We start from the raw sequence: 15,394 nt of genomic DNA, 5'->3' as shown, positions 1-15,394 counted from the left end.
GAGACTTGAATAATAGAGGAAGTCCTCCATATGAAGATCTAAGGTCAGGGCATTTAAGTCAGAAGAAATATCAAATATAAATACAAAATATCAAAACTCAGGGCAGGAATGTATCAGATATATGTGAGGAACTGTATGAAAATTGTCTCAGGTGAAAACCAAGAGATTGTTCAAAGCTTTTTTAATAAGGTGAGATTATAGAATGTGAAGAAATAAAATTGTTACAGTATATATAAGCTGGATTTTTCTTTTTTCTGTTTTGTAAAGAATGTCATTTTTTTAAAAAGTGCACTTTTCAAATTCAGAAGTTCCATAAATGCTATCTAAAATGTCATCTGACTAACTTAATTATTAGGTGTATAAAGCAAAAAGAAAAAAAGAAATTAGTGTCCTCTGTTGCCATTCAATTTTTTACAAAAATTTGTTATATGGGTTAAGTATTCTTTATCTGAAATGATTGGGACCAGAACTGTTTCAGATTTTGGATTTTTATGTTATTTTGGAATATTTGCATGTACATAGTAAGATATCTTGTGGATGGGGCCCAAGGCTAAACAGAAAATTCATTTGTTTCATATACACCTTATACAAGCAGTCTGAAAGTAATTTTATATAATATTTTAAATAATTTTGTGCATGAAGCAGTTCGTGTTAAGTACTCATATGATATAAAGTTGATCAGCAACCCTGTGGGTTTCCAAGTGTCAATTCTTGTTTTTTTCTTTTCCCTTGTAATTTCTCCAAGTATTCTCTCCCCAAAGAGATAACTTTCGTACCTACTTTATAACCTTGAAGTTATCAATATGCCAAAATTGGGTTCTTATGCCCAGTTGTAATAAAGCTGATAGTTTGTATTTAATCTTCCTCTTGGTTTTCTGTTACATTAAGAACAAAATTTACATTTCTTTTAATGACTTACTAGGTTCTGCCAAGATTTTGTTCCTGCCTACCACTCTGGACTTGTTCCGTTTCCTTCTCTTCTTCGCCTAGGTGTAAGTCACACTGTCTATGTCTGACACTTGCCAAGCCCACTGTACTTCAGGGCCGCTGATCCCTTTGCCTGGGTTACTCTGCCTTCACATATTCTTGTTTTTTTTTTGGCTTGCCCCCTGTTCATCATTTCTGTCTTAGCTAGAGTATCCCCTTAACAATAAGAAAATGATAAATTCCAAATTTCAATGTATAAACAAAAGAAACTTCTTCATGACACAGAAGAAAGCAGTATTAGAAAAATCAAAAGACAGTGGCAGTCTGTGAAAAAATGTTTGCACCTTATAAAATAAAAAATGAATGATTCTAATCTATTAAGAGTTTCAAAAAATTGAAATGTAAAATATCAACAACCTGATAGAAAAATGAGCATAATTATACTGTCAGTTCATAGAATAAATTTTAAAAGCCCTTAAACATAGGAAAATACTCTCAACCATACTCATGTGATTTACACCTGTCACACTGATAAGAATTCAAGTTTAGCTATATACCGTGTTTGTCAAAGCTGTTAAGCAACAGACATTTTCATGCATTACTGTGGAAATACAAACTGGTGCAGTCCTTATGGAGGAATTGACAGTATCTGTTACATTTTATAAGCATTTGTCCTTTGACCTAGCAATCCCATTTCAGGGAATCAAGCCTTTAATTACACCTGCACGAATATGGAATGATATGCATTCAGGGTGATTCACTGGGACATTAATTGTAATAGCAGGACATTGGAAATAATCCAAATATCCATCACTAGTGCCCTGGTTAGTTAAATTATTTATATCCACACAATGGAAGGCGCAAACATCAAAAAAAAAAAAAAAAAACAACGGTGAGAATGATCTCTTGATAGTGAATTTCCAGGTTTTCTTGTGAGGTAATAAAAAGCAAGATGCAGAAATACATATATTACATGCTCTCTTTTGTGTAGAAAAGCAGGGAAGATAAGCCAAAAACTAACGACAATGAATGTGGTTACCAAGAAGGGGATGAAGCAAATGAGGCAGATGAGACAGGAATGGAAGTGCTCTCAACAGATCTTGTTATTGAGTTTTATGTAAATATTCTGTATATTCCAAAGGATAAACATTTTTTTAAAGTAGAGCAATCCCAAAAACTTGAAGTAGAATATAACAAATAAACCTGGCTGGGTCAAATTAGTAACATAATGTTAGTAACATAACATTGAGAAAAGAATTGTATCAAGTGATTTTACCCAGCATTTTGACTATATATTCTTACTGAAATACATTCCAAGGGCAATAGAATATATTCCAAGGGCAAAAAAATACTTTAAGGAACGCTTAAACCTTCTTTTAGTATACTAGTAATAATGTTGTCATTATTTTTTGAGTCTGTAGAACAAATCAAATATGTAATCATATTAACATCATTATGAAACCAGTATTTTCAGTGTAAGAGAAAAAACAACATCAAGTAAAAAACCTTATATTACATGTGGATTGGAAATGCAGTGCAAACCAGGAATTATTTTCAAAAATACACATTTCCTCATCTGATCACTGAAATAGCCTATAAGCAATGAAAACTCAGTGGCGTTGAACGTAAACCTGGAGTGTGGTCTCTAAACATTATTTCCCTTTGAAAGGAAGCAGGCCTCTTTGGACTTCAGGTTTGGACTAGGAAATGTACAAGATGAGCCTGGAACATCTTGTGCTAGCAGGCAAGGAAGCCCAAAGACGAATTTGTTAAAAGAATACAGGAGTCAATGTTAAAGGTTCCCAGGTGGTCAAATATGAAAATATTTGATCATCAGTAGAAGAACAATTTCGGTGGAATGAAAAATATTGAACGTTTTAAAATGTACTCATTTATGAGAACCAGAAACTGAAAGTGTCCCCCAGAGTTAGTAGTCTCTGTTGGAGGTACACACCACACCAGTTCTTTACTGTGAAAATTAGCAATTAAAGGAAAGTGTTAAGCATTTATCTTGCTTTTTCTATACAAATTGTGTATCAGGACAACCAAATCATTTAAAGAAAATTCTTGAAGAATGTTGGCTAATAAATATGGAAGGCATAATAGACTTAAAATATTACTGTTTTTCCACCCCAATAAGATAATTGAATCAAACAACAGCATCAGAAGATAAAGACTAATGTAAATTAATACAGCCACTGTGGAGAACAGTTTAGAGGTTACTCAAAAAACTAAAAATAGAGCCACTATATGATCCAGCAATCCCATTGCTAGGTATATACCCTAAAAAAAAAAAAAAAAAAAGGAAATCAGTATATCAAAGAGAAGTCTGAACTCCGCTGTTTATTGCAGTTTTATTCACAATAGCCAAGATTCGGAAGAAACCTAAGTGTCCATCAGCAGACAAATGGATAAAGTAAATGCGGTACACATACACAATGGAGTGCTATTCAGCCATAAAAAAGAATGAGATCCTTTCATTTGCAACAAGATGGAACTGGAGGTCATTATGTTAAGCAAAATCAGGCACAGAAGGACAAACTTTTCATGTTCTTACCTACTTGTGGGAGCTAAAAATTAAAGCAATTGAACTCATGGAGATAGTAGAAGGATGGTTACCAGAGGCTGAGAAGGATAGTGGGGGGTGGGGTAAGGAGGAAGTGGGGATAGTTAATGGGTACAAAAAAGTAGAATTAATAAGATCTAGTATTTGAGAGCACAATAGGATGACTGTAGTCAATAACAGTTTAATTGTACATTTTAAAATAACTGAGTATAATTATATTGTTTGCAACACAAAGGATAAATGCTTGAAGTGATGGATGCCCCGTCTACCCTGATGTGATCGTTATACAATTGTATGCCTGTGTCAGAATGTCTCATGTACCCCATACTCAGTAACCACAAAAATTAAAACTTACAAAAGAAACACAGGCCAGGCGTGGTGGCTCACACCTGTAATCCCATCGCTTTGGAAGGCCAAGGCGGGTGGATCACCTGAGGTCAGGAGTTCGAGACCAGCCTGGCTAACATGGTGAAACCCCGTCTCTACTAAATACAAAAAAATTAGCTGGGCGTGGTGGTACATGCCTGTAATCCGAGCTATTTGGGAGGCTGAAACAGGAGAATCGCTTGAACCTGGGAGGCGGAGGTTGCAGTGAGCTGAGATTGTGCCGTTGCACTCCAGCCTGGGCAACAAGAGCGAAACTCCCTCTTGAAAGAGAGAGAGAGAGAGGGAAGGAAAGGAGAGGAGAAAAGAAAGAAAGAAAGACATTGTTTCACATCCACTAGGGATGGCTAGAATCTAAAAGATACAAGAAGTGTTGGCAAAGATGCAGAAAATTTGGACCCCTGATACGTTGCTGGTAAGAATATAAAATGATGCAACCCCTTTGGAAACAGTCTGAAGTTCCTCAAAAGGTTGCACATCCAGTTATATAACCCAACAGTTCTACTCCGAGGAACCTACTCAAGAGAATCGAAAACATATGTCCACACAAAAACTTGTTCACAAATGTTTATAACAGCATTATTCATACTAGCCAAGAAGTGCAAACAACCCAAATGTCCATTAACTGAAGAAAGGATAAGTAAAATATTGTACATCCATACAATGGAATAGTATTCAACAATAAAAAGGAGTACTGATGCATGCTACAACATGAGTGAACCTTAAAAACATTGTGCTAAGTAAAAGCAGCCAGTCAAAAAAGACCAAATATATGATTCTATTTGTATGAAATGTTTAGAATAGGAAAATCCATAGGCATAGAAAGTAGATTACTGGTTGCCAAAGGCCAGGAGTCATAGGACAAGGGAGAGCAGTCGCCCAAGGGTGCAGGATTTCTTTCTAGGGTGGAGAAAATGTTCTAAAATTGTGATGGTTGCACAACTCTGAATACAGAGAAAACTGCTGAATTGTAATAGCCAAGATTACGGGATCAACCTAAATGTCCATCAACAGATGAATGGATTTTTTTAGTGTGGTATATATACAAAGTGGAATACTATTTCAGCCAATAAAAAATGAAATCCTGTCATTTGCAACAACGTGGATGAAACTGGAGGACATTAAGTAAAATGAAATAAGTCCAGCACAGTAGGACAAATACAGTATGTGTATTTGTCACTCATGTGGAATCTAAATAAAGTCGATCTTATAGAAGTAGAGAGTAGAATAGTGATTACCAGAGGCTGGAAAAGGGTGTGGGGAGGGGAATGGACAGAGGTTGATCAACAGGTACAAAGTTAGGTAGGAGGAATACTTGTGTTTTGTTGCACAATAGGGTGACTATAGTTAATGGTAACATAGTTCAAAACAGCTAAAAGAATATTTTGAATGTTGTCACCACAAAGACAAGTGTTTGAGGTGGTGAATATGCTAATTACACTGATTACTGTACAATGTGTACATGTATACATGTATGGACCCCATAAATAGGTTCAATTATGTGTCAATTCAAACCAATAAAACTTTTTAAATATATATTATATATATACATATATATAAAAAGATAAGTATCAGAGGAAAGATTATTTTGAGAACTTTACAACAGAGGGGTCAGACTGTCACCATCAGAACACACTGATCACTTGAGCATCATTGAAAATAGACTTTATGTACCTCGTGGTATGTCACTTCACCTGTGAAGTATTGTTACCAAAAATGTTGGACATGGATCTAAACAATTATTAGACCACTGGTTCTCAAGCATAGTCAGGAAGCCCTGAGAATCCCTGAAACCCTTTCAGGAGATATACCAGGTTAAAATTAGTAATATGTTATTTGTTCTTTTTACTCTCATTCTCTCACAAGTGTGTATAGTAAAGTCGCCCAGAAGCTACATGATGTGTGATATCTCAACACAATCAATGCAGAAGCAGATGTGAGAATTCAGCTGTTTTCTATTAAGCTGGACATTAAAGAGATCTACAAAACTGTTTTTAAAATATAATTCTTTTTACTCATCTTGAAAACGTTTTTCATAAGTGTTTTTATGAACATTAACATTTTTAGCGTTGTTATTGTTATCAATTATAAATACTTTAAAAATCCTTTTATTTAATTTCTGTTATGGTAAATATCAGTAGATACAGCCCACATAAAAGGTCTGCAATAATTTTTAAGAGTAAAAAGGAATTGTGAAATCCAAAAGTTTGAGTTACTTGCTTTATTGCCAATTCCAAGTTTATCAGAATTATTATACAAGAAATTTTTTAAAGCAAAGTAAATGATACCACAGGAAAATAGTGCAGATGGTCATCAACTTAAGGTGGTTCAACTTACAGTTTTTCAACATTACAATGGGTGTATTGGGATATAAATGCATTTTTGACTTACTATATTTTTTTATTTACAGTGGGTTTATCAAGACATAGCCCCATCATAAATTGGGGAAAGTGCTGCCCTAAATTAGAGACCATGGCCAGGCGTGGTGGCTCACGCCTGTAATCCCAGCACTTTGAGATGCTAAGGCAGGTGGATTACTTGAGGTCAGGCGTTGAAGACCAGCCTGGCCAACAAGGTGAAACCCCATCTCTACTAAAAATACAAAAATTAGCCAGGCATGGTGGCACACACCTGTGATCCCAGCTACTCAGGAGGCCAAGGCTGGAGAATCGCTTGAACCCAGGAGGCAGAGGTTGCAGTGAGCCAAGATCATGCCACTGCACTCCAGCCTGGGCAGCAAAGCAAGACTCTGTCTCAAAAATAAATAAATAAATAACCTTAGAATCAAATGTGTCACACTAAGAATCAAATGTAACACAGAGACATTATTTGATTCTAGTTGAAGATACCAGCTGTAAAAACACATTTTGGACTCAAGAAATTTCAATGCAAATTAGGCATTAGAAGATAGCTTTACCTACTATAGAAAAACTAGAAAACAAATAAGAAAATGAAGAAAATAACAATTTTCCTGTATTCTTCCACCCAGAGCTATCTGCAGGTGCTCCTGTGTTCAGTCCTTCCAAACCATTTTCTGAAGAATATCTACATGTGCACAAAACACACTCGCAGTGCTCAGCCCCACTGACCTACTACATGAGATATATATCCTCTGTAAACTGTTTGCATAATTTATATTTTTGACATCCTTATGTTACTAAGTATTTTTCTGCAGAATCGTTTTAATACTTAAATTCATTTAGTTAGCTCAATAGTATGGAAGGATCACATATTGTTTGTCTTTTATATATAAATAAACATTCTTGAGCTAAGGTTTTAAACTCAATCTTAATTTTTACTTCAGGACAAATTCCTAGAGGTGAAATTGCTGGATCTAAAAGAATGCATAATGCTGTTGAAAGTCACAGTAGTAGGGGTAGGGGCAAGGTGGTGACCAGAAGAAGATACTGAGGTTGGGGAGCATCAGGGTTGACACTGGTAAGTAGGTGTAGTTTTTATACAGGAAGGTTGAGTTCATGAAAATTCATTAAACTGTATAGTTAGATTGTACTTTTATGTAAAACATTTATAAAAGATTTTTTTAAAGTAATCATTTTTGGAGGAGCATAACAAGGAGTCTCAAATGCATGGTTAAAAAAATCTAAAGTCTTCCACTATGATGTTGCAATAAGTATACAAACCATGTTTTAAATAATATACTTGCCTAAAACTTTTTACAGAATAAGGTCATGTAATATAGAGGATAAAAGAGAACATGTTCTTTAAAATGTTTTTCATAGGTACTGACTTGAAACCTTTTGAAGCCATGATTTAATTCAGTACTTGCAGGAATAACTGAAGAAAGAAAAAAGAATTACAATAAGTCTAAAGTGGCATTTGGTGGAAATGTTGAAGCCTTATTTTAATTTCACCTATAGCATTTTCCTAAATTTGCTATTATAAATGTTTACATCTTAAATTCACTATAAGCACTTTACTTTGATTTATATCATCTCTTATCGTGAATAAATAGTAGATTAATGAATTCTGTAGTATTTCAGCTATGTATATACAAAACAAAACACATCGGGAAGAAAATAACCTTCCAGTTAAAAAACTATTTGAGCCCGGGCATGGTGGTTCATGCCTGTAATCCCAGCACTTTGGGGAGGCCAAGGCCGGCAGATCATTTGGTGCTCAGGAGTTCGAGACCAGCCTGGCCAATATGGTGAAACCCCGTCTCTACTAAAAATACAAAAATTAGCTGGGCGTGGTGGCGAGTGCCTGTAATCCCAGCTACTTGGGAGGCTGAGGCAGGAGAATCACTTGAACCCGGGAGGTGGAGGTTGCAGTGAGCCGAGATTGTGCCACTGCACTCCAGCCTGGGCAACAGAGTGAGATTCTGTCTCAAAAAAAAAAGAAAAAAGAAAAAGAAAAAAATACTATTTGACTTGCAGAGGTAGGCAAATGAAGGAAAAACCAATCCTAAGGCTGGAATAATGTGCTACTCTTGTGTTATTTCTCCCATGACTGAAACGCCATAAACAGTAACAATCAAAACAATTTTATTTGCAGTGAGCATAGGACTTCAAATTTTTAAAATCGAAATTTGGATAAACCCAGGGAATGCTTTTACACTTTGTTGATTTTTTTGCTAATTAAGTTTACGGATTTTTTTTATTATGGAAACTTAGGAAAGGCAGAAAAGTATGTGTAAGTGTATATGTAGGCACATACATACCTAGGTAGTGCATGCACACAATCACATATTTTAACTGCTCAACGCTTTATCAACCAAAGATCACCATTGTTCCCATTTTTGTATATTTACTTCCACAGTTTATTCTATATTTTATTTTATTTGGGGTTCTTGTTTTACATGCAAAACATATTTACATCATCTGTATATCAAATTTTATATCGTACCTTTTAAAAATGTTATAGTAGCATTTGCATTTACATGTTTACATCATCTGTATATCAGATTTTTATATCATACCTTTTAAAAACGTTACAGTAGCATTTGCAGTTTTTTCATGCTTTATTAATGCCTTAATGGCAGTGTTAAATCTAATTCTCAAGCAAGTGAAGGGACCATAATTTATGTAACCATTTTTTAAATATTTAGTGTTTTTAAAAAATTGTATAATCTACGGTATATCTTTGTATATAAAACCTTTTTTATGTTAAATATTATTTTCTTAAAATAGATACCTAGAAGAGTGTAAACATTTTTAAGATTTTTGAAGACATATGGCTACATCGTTTTTTGTTTTTGTGTTTTTTAAGAGACAGGAGTCTTACTATGTTGCCCAGTCTGGACTTAAACTCTGGGCTCAGGTAATTCTTCCGTCTCAGCCTCTCAAGTAGTTGATTTCTCTTTCATTTTCAGTTTTATCATCAAAATTTGCACATTAATAAACCTATTTATGCCATCCGGTTGTTGTGAGAACTGGATGAGTTAAGACATGTAATGTTTGTAGCAAATGCTTCGGACACTTTAAGTACACTATAGAAAAATAGAGTTCTAAACACATTAGGTTTAATGTAAGTTACTAATATTTTCTAGCAATCAGTCAAATATAATTGACAAAACCATAAGAATTTCCTAGAGAGGAGAATAGCAAAAGGCCAGATAAGAGATGAAACAGAATAATTTCCTTGGAGGGGTGGAAAACAATTCTATATTATGAAGGTTCCAGTTGTCCTTTTTGAATAGATCCTTTATCAGAAATTTGCATGACAATACAGGAAAGAAAACAGTTTATAAATGAAAAATTGAAATCTGAATTTTAACTAAAAATTAACCCAATAAAGTGTCAGTATTCAAGAAATTGCCCAATGTGGCCATGACTTCAATTTTTGAAACGTCAGTTTATTTTTAAATTTAATTCCGGTAGTGTTATATAGACAATTACCTGACCTTGTTCAAAGATTAGATTGGCTTATCTTTAATTCTGTACATTTTACAATAGTGTTTGATCAGAAATAATTAAATTATAGTGTTAAATGACCCGTCTCCAACCAGTAAATGAAAACAATTTTGTATTTATTATTAAATGTTAGTAAAAAATTTGAATATACAGAAAAATACAATGTAATAATCCTGTACTTGTTAACCAGAATTAATAAACGTGTTACTTGTTCATATTTACCTCTGATTTGTCTTCTCTTAAGGAACTAAAGTATTTCTAGAAATACAGTTAAGGTCCTTTTAAATCTTTTTGTTTACCCTTGGAAGCAACCAATGATACCACCTATTTATGTATCTGTAAACAAAATCGTTGTATGTGCTTTAAATATTCACATAAATGGCATAATAAATACACTGTCTTTTTCACTTAATCCTGAAGTTTACTTATTCACCAAAAATTAAAAATCACAGCAACACCAAGTGTTATCAAGGATGTGGGAAATAAATTTGGTAATATCTATTGTTCAGCACTTCCGATAGTTTATCTTAGAGAATTATTGTACATGAAAACAAAAAAAATTTAGAAGGATATTCATTTCAGCATTGTTTGTAACAGTGAAAAACTAAAACAACCTGAATACCAACAGTAAATAAATGGGGAATAAATTACAATGTAATAAGATAGACTGCAGAGAATATACTAGTAAAATTGAATTAATTACCTCCCCCTCCACCTTACTTAGTTTGTATTATCTTGTAATAGCATGCTGGGCGCTTAATTTTATCTACATTATTCACTACAAAATGGTGGGAGAGGTTACCAAGAGTTGATTTTAAACAGATTTTTATCATATATTTAGAGTTAATTAGTACTTTGGAATGATGTACACACAAATTCTAGTTATATCTCCATTGCGAAGGAGTGATGTAATCACCATTCAGATAAATGTAAATTATGAGGAACAAGAAAATATCCTTCCCCTACCCCCGCCATTCCTGGGCTTTCTCTATCCTTCCCAAGCTGGCTGTCTCATTGTTTTTGTTTTTCTAATTCAGACAATCCTAGGAGTATCTTCTTTTGACTTTTCCAGCCCTTGAACTACAGGCTTTATGAAGAAAAGGGAATCATGCTATCAGCAAAATAGTATAGATGGTTAATACTGCTAACAAAAAGTGAGATTTTCTATAGATAACTAAAATTGATCTAAAATTCTTAATGGTATTGCAACTATTACATATTTATGTATTTTGTGTTTACTATGTAGACATTAATTGATAAAAGAATTTTAATGCAATGTGACAGAAATATGGAGTACATTTTTCATTTTCACTAGATACTATATTACTTTATTTGTCAAATCCTTTTAGAATAAAACTTTTAACATAGCCTAGATGTGGAGAAAGGGCTGTGAAGAAGAGATAAAAGCATTTCTCAATAGGGTCATTGTTTAGACTTCCTAAAGAGAAAGAATCAGAAGTATAAGCCTATTTGCATAGGTTTCTGAAAGATGGCGTAGAGCTTATGTGTAGCTCATCCAGATTAAAATGCGCTCTAGTTGGTGCTTCGTGTGTGAGTAGTCCAAAAAAAGAAAAGAAACCTTTATTGCCCCAGGTAGAGAGCTGCAGCCTAGTTTTTATAGTATCTGTAAAGGAGAGAAAGGGGTTCCTGTACCTCCTTTCATAATTTCTATTTTATGAAATAATTTTAAGTGGAGCATATCAAGTCTAAGCTTAGAATGGGGGAAATTTCATTACTTCATTCTGAGACTAAGAGTAACAGACTTAGGGGAATGTGTTTTATATGCCATAAACTACATAAAATGAGCAAAATCAAAATGAGTGAATAAAGTTATAAACTTGAATATGAGTTTGGCAGTTATCCTTTCTTATAAGTTCTTAAAGTAGCAAAATTTTAATTGCCAAAAAGGAGAAATGAGATGACAGAACAGAGGAAACATTTCTTTCTCCTTTTAGTAGGTTTTAGCACTCTACCAATGTTTAGTAATACAAATGAATAAGTCAAGATCCTGAACCCTGAGGGATTCAGTCTCATGGGAGAAAAAGATTTATAAATCAATAATTGCATGATAGTGTCATAAGTATTATAGGATGCTGTCCACGTAGGAAGACAAAATAAGCATCTTCTGCCTGGGCAGGGGATCTGAGTCTTTAAGGATAAGTAGAAGTTTGATGAGTAGAAGTTTGAGAAGTCGAATAGGTAGAGCATTCTAGGCAGAGGGAACAAGGTACTGCAGTTTGAGAGGCATAACACTGCATAGCACGTTTGAGGGAATTCAAGTAGTTACATAGATAAATGAGACGTGTGAGGTTTGAGATGAGTTGGAGACTAAGCTTAAAATTAAGCTGGATGGGTAAACTGGGGCAATAAACTGTATTTAATAATTTTTCAAGATACTCTGTGCCAGGTACTTTGCTTCTTCAGTCTCCCCCTTTTACCCTTCTAATCTGTGGACTCTAACCTCTAGCCACGCTGAATTTTTCCAGTTCTTTGAAATTCTATTCAGCAAACATTTATTGAATACTTATTGTATGCCAGGCACTATTCTAAGCAGCAGGAATATATTGATGAATAAAATATGCATGGTCTCTGCCTTCACATAGCTTATAGTCTGTGGCTAGCACTGGTAGGTATATGAACAACTAGCATTACAACCCACTAAATACTGTAAGTAAGTGTTACTGGTATAGTAACTTATTATGATGATCAACCAACTCTACATTGTGTTCTGAGTGGGGCTGATGAGTTAGATTTGGTGAGAATTAGGAGGGGTTGCTGGGGTGAGGCGGGGGTCAGGAGGAGAGGAGTACGAATCTTCTAGGCAGAGGAAACCAATTCCAAGTGTGAAAGCCCAGAAACGAGAAATAGCATAGCACTTTCCCAGCAGGTTTCCCTGCTCCACCTTTAGCTCCTTGCGGTCCATTCTCCCATAGCAGATTGATCTTTTAAAAACCTAAATTGAAATCATGTCAGTCTTCCACCCAGAATCCTCCAGTGGCTTCCTGTCTCTGTCAGAATGAAATGCGAAGTTCTCGCCATGGCCCAATGGCCATGTTTAACCTCTTCCTACAACATTTCTGATCTCAGCTCACTCTTGGCCTGGCTTCCTTCAATTTCAGATACCCTGGCCTTTGCTATTCCTCTGACGTTCCAGTCATGGTTCCATATCACAGCCCCTATACAGACTGTTCTTTTGGAAACGTTCTCCCATGTATCTGATTAGTTGGTGACCCTCACCTTATTCAGGGCCCTGTTCAAATCAAAGAAGCCTGCACTGATAACACTGTGTAAAACAGCAGCATTCTCAGCCCCACCCTCATTACTCTATCAGCTTACTCTGTGTTATTTTCCAGGGTGGCACTATCATAATTGCTGGTGGTAGTGGTGCTGGTTGTGGTGGTGTATGAATTATCTCATTAGATCCTAAGCACTATGACTATGACAATAGGTACTTTGTATGACTTTTTTTTTTTTGATGCTCTTCTAGTGCCTAAAATAGTGCTTTGCATATAGTGAGCGCTCAATAAATTATGTCGAAGTCTATATAGGAGGCTATAGATAGGATGTTTTGTTTTATTTTTCATCTTTGTATCTGCCCAGGAACATACATATTTCATGGATTGATTATGGTTACAGTAAAACCCAGTTGAATTTTTTAAGCCCAGTTGAATTAGTATATTTTTAAACATGTATTTTTCAATAATAATTTTTCTTAGAGCTAAAACTTTCAGTTTTTTAGCTAACAATAAAAACATTCACGGAATTCTTTGCTGGGTTTTAAATTCATGGTTTATTTTTATCCTTTTTGATCCTGAAGCATGCCAGATTAACAAGTCTGAATCATTGAGTTTTTATTTATGTAAATGTTATAATTACATTTTAATAATATGCGTAGGCAGTTATTTTATAACATTATTTTTCTAAAGTTGCATTATCGTAAATTATGTCTTTAGTCGTAGATATAAGCCCAATATATTATGTAGGCAATGATTTAACTATTGTATAGTTCAATAATTTAAAAGAGTAAAATTTTACACTATGAGTTCTAGAAAATACATGTTTATACATACAGCCACAGTTTACCTTTTGCTAGTCCTAGTAAATGCTAATTATTCAATTCTCTTACTCATCATCACATTTTCTATTCTCTCCATTTTGTACAATTTACATCACTCCCACCTTCCCAAAGCATTATCTGGGCAGCTTTGAATGTAAAACAGTCATGAATGAGCAATCAGTGGCTATTCACTACAAAATGGTGGAGAGCTGACTAAAAGTTTATCTTAGACAAATTTTATATCATATATTTAGTTAGTTTCTTCCTATCACCTGGCAATGCCAGCTCCTCCTCTGTTCTTTTTTTCCTATATAGTGCCTTCCCAGTCATATCCTGTTCCTGAACCCGTTTAAGATGAATAGGTAATGGCCACATATCAAATACTAGTGTTATGAATTAGATCAACAAAATATGAAATATTAAAATGTAAGGATTGCCTATCTGTTGCAAATATAAAGTTTTTTCTCTTGCAAAAATTATAGGGGATGGAGTGTTAGATCTCTCTACAAAGAAAACCAGCATAAAATCTGAAGAGTCATCCATATGTGATCCTTCTTCTGAAAATTCAGTGGCTGGGTAAGCAATATCTAGGAAATATAATTTAATATTAATATAAAATTATCTCTGCAGAGAACTCTTAATACTATTCTGAGTAGTATTGACGTATATAGTTTTCCTCCAGAATTTTTGTCACTCATAAGTGTCTCTCTCTCATACCTTTCATTTGTCCTTTCTCTTTCTTTTTTATTCTTTCTGTTAAAGAAAAGTTATCAGAACAATCACCAAACTTTAGTTCATGTTACTAAAATGAACTACCAACTTATAGAATACAAACTAAGAAGCAGGACGAGTAAGAGAATATTAAATTAAATACTCAGGACACAATTTTAAGGGAAATATGTAATTTATTAATTTTTTAAAACAATGAACAAATTCCAAAAGCACTGTACTTACTAATTAACGCTAGTTTATAGTGTTTAGATTTTTTTATTGCACTTTAGATGTGGTGGCAAACTACTTAAATATATCTAGTAATCACCACAAAAAGTCCTCTCATGTTTTGAAAAGTGTCATTAATCATTAAATAAATAATTAGTAGTGAAATGCTGTTCTGTTGGATTTTTGGATTTTTTTTTACAACTTTTTTGCATCTTCCCATTAACTAACTGCATAGGAAGCTTTTTTGTCACATTTAAATCTTAGAGGTAGACTGTAATTTGTTTCAACTATGGCCGTAGTAGTATTTGAGTCGTAAGGTATGGTAAGCTTTCTGTTTGAGAAACTTTGAAAATTACAATGATAATTTGAAATAGAAGTGACATTTATAATATCTAAAATTAAATTATTCAAATATAACATCTACTTGTTTCAAGTTTTAAGCTCTTGTCTAGAGAAAAATTAGTCTTGTGGAAATATGGGATGTTTGTGTTTGGAAATATTCCTGCTGCTACAAATTTCCTTTAAAGGGGTTGACTCTTTTATTACTTGTTTAGCGGTAACGTCACGTTTGTACTAACAAAAACTCCTTTAGGATTTGGGTACTTTTTATAATGGAGCTCTAATTGTACAAATAAAATTTATAAGTGT

At 34.1% G+C, this 15,394-nt stretch overlaps 1 protein-coding gene across 13 annotated transcripts in view; it reads left to right on the top strand.

Annotated features, from left to right (window-relative positions):
- Positions 1 to 15,394, top strand: part of LCORL (ligand dependent nuclear receptor corepressor like) — a 185,293-nt gene that overhangs the window by 126,026 nt on the left and 43,873 nt on the right. For 8 of the 13 annotated variants that reach the window (XM_034958348.4, XM_055111233.2, XM_063603734.1 and 5 more), the window contains one exon: positions 14,290 to 14,383. The exons of 3 other annotated variants lie outside the window; for them this stretch is intronic. In XM_034958348.4, coding sequence (XP_034814239.2) covers positions 14,290 to 14,383 — 94 coding nt within the window. Of the gene's footprint in view, positions 1 to 922; positions 6,834 to 6,866; positions 10,163 to 14,289; positions 14,384 to 15,394 lie in introns of those variants that run through there. 2 more of the 13 variants (XM_034958356.3, XM_034958358.3) reach the window with 2 other exon arrangements.

This window comes from Pan paniscus, chromosome 3 (genome assembly GCF_029289425.2).
Source record: "Pan paniscus chromosome 3, NHGRI_mPanPan1-v2.0_pri, whole genome shotgun sequence".
In the NCBI taxonomy this organism is placed as follows: domain Eukaryota; kingdom Metazoa; phylum Chordata; class Mammalia; order Primates; family Hominidae; genus Pan; species Pan paniscus.
Note: the sequence above shows the minus strand (reverse complement) of the source record. Positions and strands in the feature narration are given on the sequence as shown.